The sequence below is a fragment of the Mustela lutreola genome, chromosome 7 (assembly GCF_030435805.1).
Source record: "Mustela lutreola isolate mMusLut2 chromosome 7, mMusLut2.pri, whole genome shotgun sequence".
NCBI lineage: Eukaryota > Metazoa > Chordata > Mammalia > Carnivora > Mustelidae > Mustela > Mustela lutreola.
The window spans coordinates 121,857,432-121,875,937 of NC_081296.1; the positions used below are offsets into that span (position 1 = coordinate 121,857,432).

Sequence of the window (18,506 nt, forward strand, 5' to 3'; positions counted from 1 at the left end):
TCCTACAAACACACATAGGACTTTCCTCCATGTCCAGTCAGCCAGGCCAGACCCCAGGAAGGGTTGCTTCCCAAGAGGGATTGTTGAGTATGGCCAAAGTGCAGCCCAGTGCTAGATCCCAATCCATGACCCCTGTTATCAGATGTGCTTCACCCAAATGTGAGGCCTGGCAGTGTTTTCAGTAGGTCCCTGACTTATAAGCAGGAGTTACCCTTCCTTGATTGTCTTTGCCTTGAAAACCTGGGTAAAAGTGGTGGGCGTTGTGGAAATCTATGCATCACATTTAGTTGGAAATGGTGTGCAAATTTTTTTATAATTTGTTTTCAGTTCACACAACGATGGAGGTCTGTTCACACATCTGGGATGGAGCAGCCCTGATACATTTCTCTGGTCACTACATAGATGGAACCATGCACCATCTGACAGACCAAGGCTTTGGCAGTTGCTCTGAGAGCTGGGGCTCTGGCCTCCAGACAGCCTATCCTTGAAGACACTTCCCAAGAGCATTGACCTTGGTAGCACTTAGATGTTGCTGCTTCCTTTCCTTTCTTCCTTCCCTCTGCCTCTCTTTCTCCTTCTCTTTTCTTTTCCTTCTCTCTTCTCTCTCTCTCTTTCTCTCCTTCCTTCCTTCCTCCTCTCTCCTCCCCTCCCTTCCCCTTCCTTCTTTCCTTGTCAGACCATTCTTTGGGAGTTCTTTGTACAGACGCCAGTTTTCACTGTGGCCTGAGGGTTCCGAAGAGCCCAGTCTGCCTGCCTCACCACCCCCAACAACCTCAGTTTTGGGGACCAAATGCACAGCATCCTCACATTCCCAAACAAACCTCCAACATACACATTGTGATCCCACTGCCTAGAAGGCTCAGAAATAGCGTCAGCTTTCCAAGGGCTCAGTGGGTCTAGTGATCTTCAACCGGGGGTATAAGCAGGTCTTTAGGAATTGAGTTTGCCCCAGAGCAGAGGAATGTATCCTTGAGCCAAAAAAGAATGAGACTGACACTTTTGAGAAGATGGGCCATTGGACCCCGCATTTGCCTCAGGCATGATCTCCACCGGGACAAGGAGATTTTAGTGGTTTCCTCCCCAGCGTTTCAACCAACATCCCACGCTTTTCTGGAAAGTTATAAAATGCTGAGCTCCGTCAGGCACAAATTCTGATGCACGATGCTCCCATTTGCTCCCTAGTGGAGTATGGGGTGAAGGGTGATGGGAGGGGAGGCCACCCTCAAGTAGCCATCAAACAGGGGAGTCCTCTGGCGTCATTAATCCCTTGAGCACACCCCTCATGGAGTCACATTAGCTAATGCAAGGTCACCATTCCGAAGCTCATGTTCACCTTACTTCAACGTGTTCAGGGGTCATAAGATGTGGAAGGCATAGGTCTGTGTGATCTTAAGCTTTAAAATACTCGATATGAAAAATAAATAAATAAATAAATAAATAATAAAATAAAATACTCGATATGTGTTGGCTTTCAATGGTCACACTTTTATACTACATTCTAGCATAGATATCCAGAAGCATGCGCCCAGGTCTTAAGAAAAACATCACTGGACACCATCTAAAATTAAGACAGTTTTATGTTTCGACTTAATTTTTTCTGTGAATTAAGAAAAAAACTGCCTTTATTCAGTTTGAATGGAACACGGACACCTCCTGCCAGCCCGTCGGCAACCCTCCCAGCACTTCCTCTCCGAGCGAAGTTAAGAGAAATTGTTCAGCTAATGATTACCTCTGTTTCAACAGAATTCAACTTTTAGAAGCCACTGATTTTTTTTTAAATAATGAGATTAATAATAAAAGCTATTTATTGAGCTCATGCTACCTGCCAGGCACTATGCTTTTATTCTCTGCATGCTTTAAAAAAAAAGAAAAAAAGATTGTATTCATTTATTTGAGAGAGAGAAAAAGCAAGAGAGATCACAGAGGGAGAGGGAGAGGGAAAAGCAGACTCACCGGTGAATGGAGAGCTCGACGTGGGGTTCAATCCCAGGACCCTGAGATCATGACCCGAGCCTAAGGCAGACACTTAATGACTGAGTCCGCAGGCGCTCCTTCTCTGAATGCTTTATCTTATTTTCAGGACAACCTGTGAGATATTTACCAATATTGTCCCTCTTTACAGATAAAGAAACTGAGGCTCAGAGAATTGGTATAATTTGCCTCAGGTGACCCAAAAGCTTGTGTCTGCCTCTCCAGTTTTAACCACTACACAGTTTTGCAAGAGGGCTGGTCCTCAATGATATGGGCAGACACCAGGTTCTCTCACTGTAGGAAAGGCTGTGTCCTGCCATCCATATCTGATGGTCCTAGAATAATATTCCCAATCTTTGCACTTTGTTGTAGGGAAGGACCCGGACGGGAACTAAATTTAAAAAGACAACAAAATAAGGTGTCTTCAGAAATTTTATTTCCTGGCATTTGGTCTACAGCCTCTTCTGCGAAGGGTAACAGTTTGGCAGATCCAGCTCAAGTAACTTGTGGGGTCACGCGGGACCCTGCACTTTGAAAGGCTTGTCTGTGGTTCAAGGCTCTGGTGTAGCTGTCTTGAAATTGTTAGTCATACTTACATTTTCCCTTTGCACTGGGCACTGCAAGTTGCATAGCAGGCCCTGTAATTGAGGAGATAAAAGTAATGCATTTTCAACATCAAGTAGCTGCAGCCATGAACTAATCGGGAGCCAAAGCTGACATGCTTTTGGCACTCCCTCGTCAACAAGCTCCTTGTATGGAAAGTAAATGACCAGAGGAAGCCACACGAAGGAAATGTCCACTCCTCTGCCCCACAGCAAGAGAGGGTGTTGACAGCAGAGCAGAGACTCAGCGCTGACCCCATCAGAAGAGTAGAGGGCAGTTGAGAGGGAGGCACCTCTGATCCTATTTGAAAATCCCAAGAGAACGGGGATAGAGAGCTCTGGGTGCCCTGAGTTTGGGTTTGCCTAATGCCCTGACTGGTGGCAAACAGCCCAATTTCAATGCCTCTGACATGAGTCTGTCCTTCTGATTTCCAGTTGGTGTTGGGAGCCCTTGCTACCCCCTGTTTTGAAACCCAGCTGTTGAATTGTCATACCATTGGAAAGGCTCTGCTTAATCAGGTGGGGTGAGGCTGGGGTGGGGTAGAGTATACACACCTGGCTCCCCGCCAAAGGGTGCCTAGAGGTCTGGAGGTCCTGCCTGTGGGTTAGCCACAGTGAAGCCCAAATTGAAGGGCAGAGTTGAGAAGGAGAGTTGATGCCGTCTGGTTTGGCGCCTGTCTTCACCCCTGTTTCCAGCTTGCAGATACGCCTCTACATTGCCTGTTTGGTTTTCTCACTTGTTTATGATTTTTCTCGATCCCCCGCACACTGCCAACAGTCAGCTGTCTCCTAGAAAGCGTCTCTGAGGGTGCTGGGTCTCCAGGAGCCATCCCTGCTATGCTCAGGTGAGTGCTGTCATTAAATATTAGGGAACGGAAGCAGAGATCCTGATACTTAGGCTTTGGCCACCCCGCTAGCAGCAGTGGCTAAGGGTGATATGGGCCAGTTGGGGAGGCAGCATCTGTGAGACACACCATCTGGACAACACTGGAGCTTTATAAAGAATTTATCCAGTCACAAAGCACCAGCAGCCCATTATTTGCTGGATTCTCAGGATTTCTGTCCTCTTATTCAGCTGTAACAGGAAGAAAGGACATCCAAGCTGCCCTGAACTATTTGGCTTCAGTGCCAAAGTCAAGGTTTATGAGTGATCATTGCTGGGCATCTGGAAACATTTTCTCACTGCTTCCGCAGACCCCTTTCCTAGAGTCTGGGCATTAACTCCCAGAATGCAGTGCTGCTCAGGCCGACTTTTGGCATCCCCGCCGCCCTGAACCGTCCTCTGCCATCTGCCCCTAGGGCCTTTCTCTGGCTAGCTCTGAGCTAGCAGCCTGCTTGTGGCCCTGTGTTGTCATGGAGAAGGTTTTAGAAACATATTGTTGGATTGTGGGGCGTATATCTGCCACCTGGAAACAAGTGGGTTTGTAGAAGAGCCACCATGGAGGAAGGGAGAGGGCTCTTGGAGGGCGGAGCCGGTGCCAGAGTAGCCGGCTGGGGCAGAGGGACAGGAGCCTGCACTGTTGCTGGCTGTTTGGTATTCTGGACAGGAAGCCGCATGCCGATCAGCTTGCTTCTACAGGGCTCCTGGGAGCGTGCATCAGACAGAAGGCTACAGACTCTGCAGAAAAGTTTGCAGATTCTAAGAAAATGCCCTGCGGTGCAGCCCACTGCTGTGGTGGGGGAGGCCAAGAGAGCTCCCGTTTAGACATACGGATGTAAATTTTTGCTTCCTGCAGGTAGAGAAGCTGGCCTTTGCCTGTGCACACCAGCAGGCTGCCCTTGACCTCCCCGGGACAACTTCTGAATTCAGGGACATCTATTTTTGCATGAGACCTGGACACCCCAGCCATCTGGTCATAGCCTTCCTACCTCCACGCCCAGTTCCTGAGGGGCTGCTGACAACCCTTTTAGGGCACCAGTCACCTTGCTGTTTGCTGCTTTGTAGGTCAGAAAACAGTCAAGTATCGGCAATTTCATATTGTTCAGCCAAATTGAAAAGCTTCAGGGCAATCTGGCACCTTTCATCAGGATTGGACAATAAGAACAGTAAAGAAAATCCATAGTAGATTTTCTCTTGCCTAACGAATACAATCTATTACTTTCTAAATCATTCTAAACTCCAGCACTTTGTGTACATCTCAAATCTTCACCTTCCCAGTGATGCACTTTCTACCAAAAAGCTTGAGCTTTTTTTTTTCTTTAAATAAAGATTTTATTTATTTGACAGACAGAGATCACAAGTAGGCAGAGAGGCAGGCAGAGAGAGGGGAAGGGAAGCAGGCTCCCCGCCGAGCAGAGAGCCCTATGTGGGGCTCGATTCCAGGACCCTGGGATTATGACCTGAGCCGAAGGCAGAGGCTTTAGCCCGCTGAGCCACCCAGGAGCCCCTCCCTTGAGCTTTGCATACTTTTTCTTCTGCTACTCGAGGTAGAAACTGGATCCATTCTGGGGCCTCTGGGTGATTCAGTTGTTAAGCGTCTGCCTTCAGCTCAGGTCATGATCCCAGTGTCCTGGGATGGAGCCCCGCTTTGGGCTCCCTGCTCAGCAGGAAGCTGCTTCTCCTCTTCCACTCTCCTGCTTGTGTTCTCTCTCTCACTGTGTCTCTCTCTGTCAAGTAAATGAATAAAATCTTAAAAAAGAAAGAAAGAAAGAAAGAAAGAAAGAAAGAAAGAAAGAAAGACAGGAAAAGAAAGAAAGAGACTAGATCCATTCTGATGCCCATACAGAGAAGAGTCATCTCAAATGTACATTCTAATGGATTCCAAGGATTTGTTAACTGCTTTAGTCACTGGCAGAAGAAACTGTACATGTTTCCATTACTCGTACATTCTTTTTGCTAGAAGTTTCAGCAACTTTTGGAAAACCCCTTGGAGTGAGCTTGCCTACCTTTATCCATACAGATCTGACATCTATGAACTGTGACTGCATTTTGAGTTGGGACCCAAATAGCAAAGCATCACTGTCTAAGGCACCCGCCCTCTCCTTTCTCCTCCCTGGGTCTTCCCTCTGCTGCCTTAAGATGGTTCCAGTGAGAGGCTTTGAAGCATCTGTTGAAACACTGACTTATTTAGCCATGCTCAGACTCACAAGATATATATCCCGCCTGTATTTTTCTGCCTATGGCTTCCCTCTAGTGTGCTCTAGCCTCTCCTCCCTTCTTTTTATTCCTATTATTTCTAGGCCCTCATGGCATGTCATAGTGATGCATTTACTTATTTTAATAACCCTTCCTCGGGCAGCCTTTTCTCCTCCGAAACAGTTCACGTCCCTCCCTCCTTGTTATTTGTTAACATTTCTTTTAGTGGCTGCAGGAAACGGGAGTCCATGCAGAATTCTTGACCTGCTGATGGCAACGGAGGCAGACTATGGAAAGTAAGGCCATAAATTTTGGCTGGGCCTGTGCCAAATAATTAATGGTTTCACTCTTAATATCCTTATTTTTTAAAAAGTTTTTATTTATTTATTTGACAGACAGAGAGCACAAGTAGGCAGAGAGGCAGGCAGAGAAAGGGGGAGGAGGCAGGCTTCCTGCTGAGCAGAGAGCCCGATCCAGGGCTTGATCCCAGGACCCTGAGACCATGACCTGAGCTGAAGGCAGAGGCTTTAACCCACTGAGCCACCCAGGCACCCCACTCCTAATATCCTTTCGTTGTGAATCTCAACAGGAAGTGCTGGTCTGATAAATGATAATAGGTGTATCAGGTGAGGTGAAGCACCCCCTACTGGATGCCCCTTTGCAGGAAGGAAGCAGGTAAACTACCAGACTCCTAGCTTCACAAGACAGTGAACGCAAGCACTTGCACCTACGTGCAGGAGTAGCCGATTGTAACTGGGAATGGTTGGTACAGGCAACACCCAGAAAATAAAACACAGAGCTTGCAGCCCAGAGACGGAGGGAGCAAAGGAGAGAGTTTTTTTTTTTTTGTTTTTTTTTTTTTAAGATTTTATTTATTTATTTGACAGACAGAGATCACAAGTAGACAGAGAGGCAGGCAGAGAGAAAGAGGGAAGCAGGCTCCCTGCTAAGCAGAGAGCCTGATGCAGGGCTCGATCCCAGGACCCTGAGATCATAACCTGAGCCAAAGGCAGCAGCTTTAACCCACTGAGCCACCCAGGTGCCCAGGAGAGAGTTTTATTAAACTGCTCTAATAAGTAGCTTTTTTCCCCCTCCTTTTTGGCAGGGCAAAGTCTTCTAGAAAACCACGTGCTTAGGGATAATTGGGAAGCCAATCCTTGACACCTGCAATTGTCCTAATAAGACCAGAATGAGTGGAATGGGTTAGAGTGGGAATCCCCAGCAGAAGGTCTGACCAGGGCAGGGGATTTATTCACATCATTCAGATAGAGAGAGGGATGGATGATGTCTAATTTCCCTTTGAGTCCTAAAATATGATCTGGTGGCCTAGGAAGTGGAAGCCTAGCCCCAAACGACACAAATTTGTCAGGAAGGAAAGACTCGCCTAGAAACAAGTAGGTGAGGAGGTGAGAGAATTTATCAATGGGAGTTAATCACACCTGCAAGATGAACTGGACTTGGGCTTGTCTTCAAGAGCAGTGGCTGTCACACTTTAAAGAGCAGCGCATCGGGTTGCCTGGGTGGCTCAGTGGGTTAAGCCTCTGCCTTTGGCTCAGGTCATGATCTCAGGGTCCTGGAATCGAGCCCCACATCAGGCTCTCTGCTCAATGGGGAGCCTGCTTCCCCCACTCTCTCTGCCTGCCTCTCTGCCTACTTGTGATCTTCTCCCTCTGTCAAATAAAATAAAATAAAAATTTTTAAAGAGCAGCACAAATTAGCTGGGAATCTTGCCAAAAAAGCAGCCTGATAGAACTTCCCATGTTGATGGACACATTCTACACTTCTGCTGTCCAATAGGGTGGCCAGCGGTCACGTGTGGTTACTGAACACTTGAAAGATGAGTAGTGTGACCGAGGAGCTAAATTTTTTAGTTTCATTTCAATGTGACTAACTTACATGGAAACAGGCCGATGTGGTTAGTAACTCCCGAATTGGAAAGCATGGGTGTAGAGCAGTGGTTCTCAAACTTAGGTGCACACAGGGTTCCCCCGGAGGGCTTGGTAAAACACAGATGGCAAGGTCCCACCCCCACAATAGCTGATACTGATCCTGCTGGCCTACGCCCACCCGTGGAGAACTGCTCTGGAACATGCACCGAGCTTCACGGTCAGTATGAGAATCTCTCATCTTTGCTCCAGGCAGCGAGCCTCAGTCGCACCCTCAGGGTGGTGAATTCAAGGCTGGCTTTGGAAGGCTCCGGGAGGGCCCCCTTTTAAAAAATATCTTTCCCACTGATGCCTGAGAAGTGATAGGACAAGACGAGTTACAGCATTTACTACACAGCCAGAGGAACTGAGGTCCAGGCTTGGTTATGCCCAACACTAGCCTTTGTGACCTTGGGCGAGTCACTTAAACTTTGTGCCTCAGTTTTCTCATCTGTCAGATGGGAAGAATAATAACACTTACCTACCTCATAGAGGCCTGCTGAGGATTAGGGCTTAAAACAGCCACGCAGTACGTGCTCAGTATGGATTAGTTATCACGATTAGTTATCACAATCCCAGCATTCACAGATCATTCACTCCGGCTATGTACGCACTTGGCTCACCCTGCAGGCTCTCATCAAACAAGAAGATACTCCCGGCAGTCACGCTCAGCCTACCCTACTATTTTGCTGAGGGCTCAGGAAGCCTGTAAGGTCCACTGGGGACTCCCTCTAGGGTGCCCAAGGACAGAAGAATGGTGACAAAGCAGGAGGGCACCTCGCTTTCTGACGTTCACATGAAAGCTGGCACGGGCCTCCCGGCTGTGGACTGCTCTATGTCCAGAATGGGGACTCGACTTCTCCAAGTCCAGCTGCGCCGCCAGCCCCCAGGCAGCTGTGTGCAGGGCCAGTGGGGGCAGGGAAGGATAGCATTTTTCTGCACCTTCTTAGGAAAAGTCATCTGTTGAAGAGGAAGCAATGAGAATATACACCCACCTCTCGCCTTCTGCTCCCACATCTGTTCCTACAATGAGCCATCAGCACTTTCCCAGGCTGAGCTTGTCCCAGACCCCCTTTCTCATGCCCACGTGGCCATAGCAGAGACAGCAGCCCATCCCAGAACTGCTGCCAGGCGTCACAGCTTGCAGAGCCGGCGCACCTCCCACCTCCTCTTCTACGTGGTTCTGCTAAAGATACTACTGTGGAATTTGGTACCATGACTGAAACGTCCTTTTCCCCAAGAAAGGCGTACCCATTTAAAAACATTCGGTCATCTTAACCATCATTTAGGAAGTCTTAAAATAAAATTTTGAGAATTATCACCAGATGTCAATTTTATTGCCAGACATTTGGTAAACAAGGTAATCCCTCCCTCCCCCAAACCTAGCCTACAGCACATCACTAGGGGAGCCGTTACTCCAGAGCTCCTTCCTTCAGATTGGTTGGGGGACTGCCACACAGCAAGGGATACAGACAAACACAAAGGGCTACCATCAGAGCCTGGTGTCCAGTGGGACCACCTGGCTGGTGTTCGGCCTACTTCATTCCTTCCCTTTCTACCCAAGTTCAGAATAACAATATCCATGAATTGAGTGTTATTTCCCAGAGATTGAGCTGCTTTCCAAGCATTAACACATTTAACAGCTGCCTACAGTGTAGGATCTGTTGTCCTCCTTTTACAGATGACAAGAGGGGCCCATGGAACAGTAGGTAAGAGTCTGAATAAGTCAAGAGACTTGCTTCTTTGCCAAACTCTTTGCCTTGAAGCTATGGCAGCCACATGGACTGGATGTTCAGAACTTTGTAGATTTTAGTCATCCCATCATGCTGACATGTTCTGAATGTCAACATTTTGGCATCCGAATTCCATTTCCCAGCCAGTCTGCCACACTGAGTAGGGGAAAGGAGAAGTATGGTGGCAGTAGGAAGACGCTTGGTCAGTGTGGCAAGTGTGGCTCATTGCTGGGCTCTGGAAATATGGACCCTCTACTTACAGGCTGGAGCCTGAAGCAGCTCTGAAGCTGGAGGTAGGTGGGATCAATGGACCCTACCCAGGGGCAGCTCAGTTTCTCCAGAGCTTAGCATTCCCTGGGAGAATACGCCCACCACTTCCCTCCCTCTGAAGGAACAGGGATGCTGTAACTGGTAGGTATGTGTGTGTGTGTGTGTGTGTGCATGTGCGCATACAGACACAAACACAGGAGTGGGTATGGATCTACTGTCTGACAGTCCTATGAATTGTGCACGTGTCTGACACAAGAACATGCCACCAAAACTGTACTAGTGGAGAGGAAGAGAGGCATGAACACTTCAAAATGGCAGCTAATTTAAAAATCACTTTGGACTAAGTCTGTACTCACATGGGACACGACAGTATTTGATGAATCAGGAAGGAACAACAGGGCAAACAATGATCATCACTGTTTCTCAAAAGGAAACCACCCTCCCCTCTATGTCCTAACATCGGCTACTAACCCCACCTTCTGTCCCAGCCCTGACTTATGGGAAGCCTAAGCAGCACCAGGGCCCAGTCTGAAGGGACATGTGAGGGGATGGCTGGGGCTGGGAACAGGTGCGCCCAGAGGGAGCACCAGAGCTCCGTGGAACAGCAGACACAGGTGAGCAGACCAGGTGCTCTTCTCTATGGTCCGGTAATGAAAGCACGTGATTGGTCAGAATACAGCAGGTATCTAATACATCAGACAACCGAAGCCAAATGTGGATCTCATATGGGGCCCAAACCACATTTCTAGAACAGAGGGTTATCTGCTGGGTTCCTGAAAGCTGCTTTCCAGGCCCTGTCAAGAAATGCCAAGTTTCCCTGTGTTCATCTGCCAAATGTTTCCGGGGGATGTGCGGGCTGGAGATGGCAGACGTATGGTGGAGAAAAGGCAAGTCTACAGAGCAACCTGCGGGCAACCTTGATCACCTGGAAGTCTTAAGAAGAATATTTACTTCACTAACCGTTCTCATCAGTTTAGTATTGATCCGCAATCTCTTTTTGTTGGAACTTTGAAGCTGGAAATGCTTCCGAAATGTTGAGTTTCTGGTCTCAGCACCAACAGTCGAATGATGAAGCTGGTACCCTGTTTTGGTGATCTGGGACTCTGCACGGCCTGAGGCTCATTCTCTGCCGATCATTACCTTTCTTTTTTTGACGATCATTGTTTATGCTGCCTCTGTTAACGTCATCACAAATAACATCCTTGAAGGTAATTCTTCTCACTCTCTCTTGACTGTAATTTAAAACTGATTAAGTACATGACCTTATGAATTCGACCTGATTAATCAAGGCTCCTTGTTAATCAAGGGAACGAGAACAACAGGGACTGAGAGATGGTGTCATGGTTGGCAGATGGTGTGTCCTCAGAAAACTGAAAAAGCTTGAAGTTACTGCCTAAAGGACCATCAGATCTGCCCGTGGATGGATGCGAGGGTGGGGAGGTAGTTAGGCCCAATGAGGACATACAGATAGATGTCTGCTCATGACCGTGAAGCATCAATGGTCCCCAGGGTCAGGGATGGGATTTTGTCTTCCCAGCATCCAAAGCAGTGGCTGGCACACAGCAGAGGTTCAAAGTAAATTTGTCAAATGAATGGAGGCTTGCCCACCCAATCTATCCTTCACAGATCTCCCCGGATCACCAGTCAGTTGTCTACCAGCCCTCTACCATCTATGCCTCCCTCTCTCCATCTAGTATTTATGTGTATACCGTATGTGAGATGCTAAACTGTGAGCTAGAGGGGATTCGACACTAAACAATATACAGCCCCTGATGCAAAGTCAGGCACCCCTGTTTCAAGGGACTTTTTAAAGGCGAAGAATGAGAACTGGTGACCTTTACCGAGGAGCTTGAACACAAACTGTGTTATGATATGACTTCACTCCTCCATCCCCTCTTCACGTTTGGCAAATCCCTTGAAGATTCAGCCCGTGTTCTTCTGGAGGGAAACATCCATCTTCCTGTCCGGAGGTGGTGTAGGCACTGGTCATTGCTTGAGCAGGGCACTGGACTAGCTTTACTGAGGTTTCCACCTGAAACAGTTTTGTCCTGCTTGTTTCCTTGGTAATGAACCAAACAAAGGCTTCTTCCAACCCTTCCCACTCCTTCCTAATCCATTTCACGTTGTCTCTTTTTGGAGCCAGGGGACTCTCCAAGAAGGCAAATAGAAAGGTCTGAGACCGCTTCGGGGCTGCCATTTCCTGGATGGTGAGAAAACTTCCAGCATGGTGCTCTGAGGTCAGCTCTGGGCACTTGTTAAAATGTTTACATTAGGAGAAGTACACCTTTCTCCACCCACCATCCCCACTGCCCCCCAACCCTCCAACTCTCCCTTGCTATGGTTCAGAATAAGAACCACTTCTCTCTGGTATCATGTCAAAGAGAATATAAATGAAGGGCCCGACAAAGGATTCTTGGAAATTGCTCCTCCTCAAAGGGCAACAGGACCATTTATCCTAGGATATAGAGATGGGTCTATATTCTAGAGGATAGTCTGAAATTTAGAAGAATCATTCTTTACGATGACTATGTCTGGTTTCTGTTTTTGTTTTCGTTTTACTCAGCTGTGTGGATCTCTCTCTCTCTTTTGTTTTTTTGTTTTTGTTTTTGGAATCCAAGTTTTTTTTCCTTTACACAGTGCTCTTCTCTTAAGTGCAAACCTCTAATTTGGTGACATTCAGATTCAGACCTGGGCCTTTGCATCACATGGGACACTATGATCTGCAATTTGCTTTCTTTTTTTTTTAACTTTATTTAAATTCCAGGTAGCAGCAACGTGCTTTTTGAGACCATTCTTTTCTGCACTAGATCACGACAGTACATTGTACTTTCTGGGCATAGTCCAGTCACATGATCCCTTCTGTCTGGCCATTGCACCTGCAGTTATAAAGTCATAGGGCTGAGAAACCACTTGATTCTGATTCATCTTCACAGTGCTGAGGAGGGCCGAAGTCACGATACCCATTCCACAGGTGGGGAAACCAAGGCACAGAGAGGTGATCTATCCAGAGTCACTCAGTAAGTCAGCAAACAAACTGAACAGAGGGCAAGGTAAGATCACCTGTGTACCTTTCAGTGCGTTATCCAGAAAATCAGACTGTGTCCTTCTCAGATGAATGCACGTACTTTGGAAGAAAGTAGTTTGAGGTGGAGTTTTCTACTCAGGTTTCAAAAGCTCTCTAGGAAATCAGAAGCCACAAGGTAAGAATCAGTATCAAATTAACCTTTTAGTTAAATGCCCCTGACTCACGGACAACACCAATTATTCCAGCTAGCTCACTGATAATCTGGTTACCAACAAGAAGAAAATCAGAGGAGAAAATTCAGCCATTCAAGAAATAAACCTTGGCACAGCTTCTGTGTAACACCAAAATATTACTCCTTTCTACACAATACTTTTGCATCTGCAGGCATGCAACCGGGGAAGGAGGTATGGGTGAAGTGTGTATGTATGTGTGTGTGTGTGTAATACCAGACATTTCAGGGACAATTCTGTCCAGCAGAATATACACGAAACATGTCTAATATAGTAGTTCTCTACCCTGATTCTTCTCTTATTTTTATTTTTTGGTAACTTTTATTTCCTGATCCTGATTTAATGTAAAATGTAATGTTTTCTGTGATGAAGGCAGAGTCAGTGGGTGGATATGGCCAGAGGCTAATTTCAGCTTCATGGGAAGGAAGCACTCTAGACATTAAAGTTGCCCGAAGACAACTGAGTGGGACTTTTTGGACCAGGAGGTGGCCTGGTCTTGCAAATATTTCCCCCCAGAAGCTAAATGATTATCTGCTGTGATGCACTGCCCCTTCCAATGCCCAGGAATTCATGTTCCCAGAAACGAACTAGGCCAATGGCAGCCCTCCTGCCTCTCTACTCCAGGTCAAGAAAGGCACAAGGGAGACCAGCAAATAATACTGAGGCAGTGTTTTGGATCCAGAAGACCTTGAGGTACCAGGAGAAGAGTACTGACAGCCCCGTCTGGCCAGTGGGGAAGGTGAGGCACGGAAAGAATGATTCGACACTTTCAGCAAAGGTGAGGGGGAACCAGGACCTTAAGGGGGAACATTCTCTTTTTCCTCGTGTGAGGGAGGAGGGCAAGCTATACTACCAACCATAGCGGCCACAACTCTCCACAGCAAAGCGGCAAGGCTAGCCACCACAGATTACCCTGAAGGCAGCTGGATGGCTCCTTCACCGAGAGAATCTAGCTCCATGCTCGCTGGGCCCACCCTCAGGACTGCACCCAGGGCTGGAAACTGAGGGAGGATCCGCCTGGGCAGGCACATAAGGTAGGTAGCTCTGCTTCATAAGGCATGGCTGCTGTCTTTTGAGGAGTGGGCTCCACACCGGGAGGTAGGAATCAGACACGACCTCCCCTGAAGCTACCCTGCAAGAAAACAGAATCGGGGGGAACGATGCTGCCTAGGGAACTCATCATCCCCAGGGGCTGGGGGCTTCCACTACAGCCAAACAGCATCACACAACCAACCGATTTCTTGTGTCGCTGGGGAGAATAAGGGTTGGGGGGGGGGGACACAAATGGATCATTATTTGCAGATGATTGTCTAACTAGAAGGCCTAGGGGAATCAACCAAAAAACTACCATAACCGAGACCAGAGTTTGCTCAAGTGGCAGATTAAAAGTCAAGCATACAAAAACCAATCGTTTTTGGCGTCCCTTGGTGTGGTCTAACACCTTGGAAGAGCTGTGCTTTTCTGCGAGGCCTCTGAGCTTTGTGCAACTTGCCATTATTTTAAAAAGATGGAGGGGAGCCAAGGTCAGGCCACCTCAGCTGCAGATACCAATGTCACCCCAGGCAACAATATGCGGAAGGTGCCTGGGCTGACTGCTGCAGAAGGGGGCGGCCACCGCTACACCCTCTCCTACAGAGGCCCTCCCTCGCCTCGTCCCCCCTCAGCCCCCCTCTCCCAGTTCTTTTTCTATTCCAAGCCCAAAGACACACTGGGAAGCATGGCAAGGGCCGCTGCGGGAGCCACCCAGGATGGATGTGGTTAAAGATTGTGCTATGTCATTTTCAAATAAAGTCTGTTTTTTTAAAAGGCGGTGGGCTGTCAGGTCTTTCTGTCCTCTCGTTGCCTCACTGGTCAAGACCCTGGCGAGGCCAGGGCGTTGAGCTGCAACCGAAGACTCCCCTAGTCTGGTCATAAATGCCAAGGGAGGCCCCGCAGGGCTGAGCCTGGCAGCCTGGCCAGCCCAGGACGGTGGTCATTTGCGGTCCAGGCTGGCGTGCAGCTGGGCTTCTCGCACCATGCGGTCGAAGGAGCGCGTGTTGGTCTCCTCGCGTACCTTCTCCCGCACGTGGAAGGAGGCCCGGGCCGTGGAGCGGGCGGTCTCCAGTGCGCTCCGCCGCTCCCGAGAAAGCTGCTCGCTCCGCTCGAGCTTGCGCCCGATGGCTTGCAGCAGCTCCCGCCGGCGGGAGTCTTCGTCCCTCTCCACCTTCTCCTTATTGGCGCGCTGGGCTCGTTCCTTCTCCAACCGGCTCTGGCCCACGCGCCTTGCCTTCTGCTGCACAGCTTCCTCGGCTGCCTGCGTAGCGTGCTGCAGCCGCCGCTCCCCGGCCCGGGCCAGCGCCTCCAGGTGCGCCTGGTGCTCGCGCCCTTTGCGCTCCGCCACTTCCTTGGCCCGCCGGCCCTGCAGCTCCTCCCGCCGGGCCCGCTCCCGCAGCTCGCGCGCGCGCTGCTCCACCAGCTGCTCGTAGTTCTCCTGTGCGCGGCCCATGCTGGCCTCTAGGGAATTCCGCAAGCCCTCTCGTTCCGCGCGCTCCTGCCGGGCCCGGCCTTGCAGCAGCGCCTCATGGCGCGCGCGCTCCGCCCGGCTCAGCTCCCGCTTCTCCCGCAGCAGCTGGCCCTCCTGCCGCTGCTTGGTGCGGGCCGCACGCTGGGCGCGCTCCCTGCGGACCAACTCGGCCCGCTCGCGCCCTTCCTGTAGGCCCTCCTCCCGCTGCTTCAGGTTCTGCTCCTGCTGCAGCTTGCGCAGCCGATCCTCCCGGGCCGCGCGCTCAACCCGCTCCCGCCGCAGTAGGCCCTGGCGTTCGGCCAGCTCCCGCCGCCGCTCCTCGCTGCGCTCGCACTCCCGCTGCCGCCGCCGCGCCTCCTCCCGTTCCTCGCGCCCGCGACGGCCGCGCCGCTCCTCCACCTGCGCCGCCCAGGCCCGGCGGCCCTGCTCCAGCGCGCGCTGCTTCTCTCGCTCCTCGCGCTCCCGCCGCTGCTCCGCCCGCACGCGCTGCTGCTCCCACTGGCCGTGCGCCGCGGCGCGCTGCTCCAGCAACAGGCGCTCCTCCTGGTGGCGCGCCAGCATCAGAGCCGCGATCTTTCGGTCGCGGTCCGGCACCCCGCGCAGGCCCCGCTCGGCGCGCACTTGGCGCACGATGCGCTCCACGTGCTGAGCCGTCTGCGGAGAGTGGCTCAGGTCACCTAGGCTGAAGCTGCGGCCTGTGAGCGGCACCAAGGCCAGGGCGGAAGGACGGCCCAGGGGGTTAGGGGCGGAGGACGCGGAGCCCGCCGGACAGCTGTTCCTGGCCGAGGCCCGCGGAGGCCAGCGCAGCTCCCGCAGGCTCTCCCCGCTGTAGGAGGACGACGACGCGCCAGACTCAGAACTGAGGGCGCCCTCGCGCCGACGGGACAGCGAGTCTAGCGAGTGGCTCTTCCTACCTGCCCGCGAAGCCGCGGGCGGTGGTTGCGTCCGGGCTGGAGATGGGCTGGAAGAGGCCTTGCGGGTGGCGCGCGGCGCAGGCGAGCCCGGGAGGCTGGCGCTGCTGCAGCTGCTGCTGCTGCCAGCTGCTCCGGGGACCGAGGCGGCGGTGGCCGCAGTCCCCAAGGGCGTGAAGAGGCGCCGCTTCTCCTCGCGCACAATGCGCTCTCGCTCGGCCCGGCACTGCTGCAGCTTGGCGCGCCGCTCCGCCTCGTAGGCCTCATACAGGCCGGTGGCCACTCGCATGGAGCGGCCCGGGGCCTCGCGCACCAGGTCTGCCAGGGCCCGTGGCAGCAGCTCCACGGGCTTGACTGCGCAGCGGGCGCAGGCCTCCAGCGAGCGGGGACTGGTCAGCACGTAGCGGCTCCCCTCGGCCTCCGGACAGTCGAAGTTGAAGAGATCCAGGTGGAGCAGCGGAGACTGCTCCCGCCGCCCGCCTTCTTCCGCTGCGCTCGGGACTTCAGCCTTGTGGGGCGCCGCCGCTGAGGCCGAGCCCGAGCCCGAGGCTGAGGCTGAGGCCGAGGAGGCGGCAGGCTGCTGGGCCCCCTGTGCCTCGGGGGGGCCAGGTGCGGCGGCTGCATCCCCATCCGAACCTTCAGGCTCAGCTCCCTCCTTTTCCTCTTCCGGCACCGGGTCCACCATGGCTGAGTCCTGTCCTTTTGTGGAGTCCCTGCGCAAGACAAGGTAGGGACATCGAGGAATACATGAGAGCAGTTCCCCCGCCCCCCCCGCCCCATTCACATACCCCCACCCCCAACTTAATCAGCTTTGGGATTAGGCTCAGAGGCCCGATGGGACGTAAATCATAATACCAATGCCCTGAAAACCCAGGCGAGGGTGGAGGGGGGTCGGGGAGAGTGGTAGGAGGGATGAGACTGTGCAACCGGAAAAGCCTCAACATTCCTCAGCCCGAGTGTGCGGGGCAAGGGCCTGGGGCCCGGCTCCCCAGGGCGTCTGGCCCGCTGGATGCATCTCCTTCCTGCTGCAAGTTAAGATGAAAAGATCGCGGTGCAGGCAGTAGCCGGCCAGGGAGGCGGTGGAGGATTCCCGGGAGGATTAGTGTATTTGTTTGCAGCTTAGGCGGGGACCGGGGATGCAGCTTTGCAGGAACAAAAAAAAAAAAAAAAAAAAAAAAGAGAGAGAGAGAGAAGAGGCCTGTTCATCCTCAAAGTGCATGGCTGCGAGGACCCCATTTACCTAGGGAAGAAGTTTATTTGGGATTAGGCTCAGAGGCCCTCTGATTTGTATGATTAAATTTACATGATGTATATTACATGATTGCCCCCTGCCAAAGGAGACCCAGGCCCCGGGGCCCGGGGCTGATGGAAGGGCTGAAACAAATGCCTCAATTACAGAAGGCCTGCCCGGGAGAGGTGTTCGATTCTTGTTCTGTCTTTTGGACAGAGCTTGCTGGGAGCTATGCCGGTCCTCCTACCCCCACCCCCGGTGTTTGCTGGGGATGGAGAAGGCGCCTGGGTCCTCTCAAATGCACCCGATCTCCTCCAAGTCTGAACGTGCTAAAGGCACCATTCACCCCCATCTAAGCTCCGACACCTGCCCCTGGATGCTCTCCGAATCCCCCGACCGTATCGCTGCGAAGTGGGCTCTGGGGACTCAGCTAGCCCGGCCACTCCAGTGCCCGCAGCTCCTGGCTCTCAGGGCAGGTTCACTCACCGCACGTCCCGGGCTTGGGCCCCGCGCGGAGGGCTTTTGTTCGCAGCTCGCCGCTCGCCGCTCTCCCTTGCGCGTCTTCAATCCCCGCGCCCGCGGGGTCGGATTACTGCCGGCTGCAGCCGCGGTAGGAGCCCAAGCTGCCACCGCAGCCACCGCCAGGGTCTCTCCATGGGGCCCGCACACATCCCAGATGCTCCCTACCCGCGGGAGGGGGAGTGCGACAAGGTCTCCCTAAAATAACGCGGCTCTGCTCCTTTCCCTCACACTGGTTCTTGAAAAAGGAAGCCGGGTTCCATCGCTGCTGCATCCCTCGCGTTCTCTCCAACGGTGAAGGTACCGCAGGTCTGGCGACGCCCCCGGCGCCTCCTGGTGGACGTTCAAGGGTGTTGGTTTGTTTGCTTAGAGGGCGAAGAAGAGAAATACTTGTATATTTGGCGGAGATGGATATATTATGTTGTTTGGTGCGGATGGAGATCTATCTATCTCCATATATATATATTTGGGGGAGGTGGATCTATATATATTTGGTGGAGATGGATATAT

At 51.6% G+C, this 18,506-nt stretch overlaps 1 protein-coding gene across 1 annotated transcript; it reads right to left on the reverse strand.

Moving 5' to 3' along the window:
* Positions 1-14,329: 14,329 nt before the first annotated feature.
* CCDC177 (coiled-coil domain containing 177) lies at positions 14,330-18,294 on the reverse strand. Its single transcript, XM_059182439.1, has 2 exons — positions 17,964-18,294; positions 14,330-16,959 (listed from the first exon to the last, which is right to left on the reverse strand). The coding sequence occupies exon 2, from the start codon at positions 16,929-16,931 to the stop codon at positions 14,805-14,807; it is 2,127 nt and encodes a 708-aa protein (XP_059038422.1). The 5' UTR covers positions 16,932-16,959; positions 17,964-18,294; the 3' UTR covers positions 14,330-14,804.
* Positions 18,295-18,506: the final 212 nt, after the last annotated feature.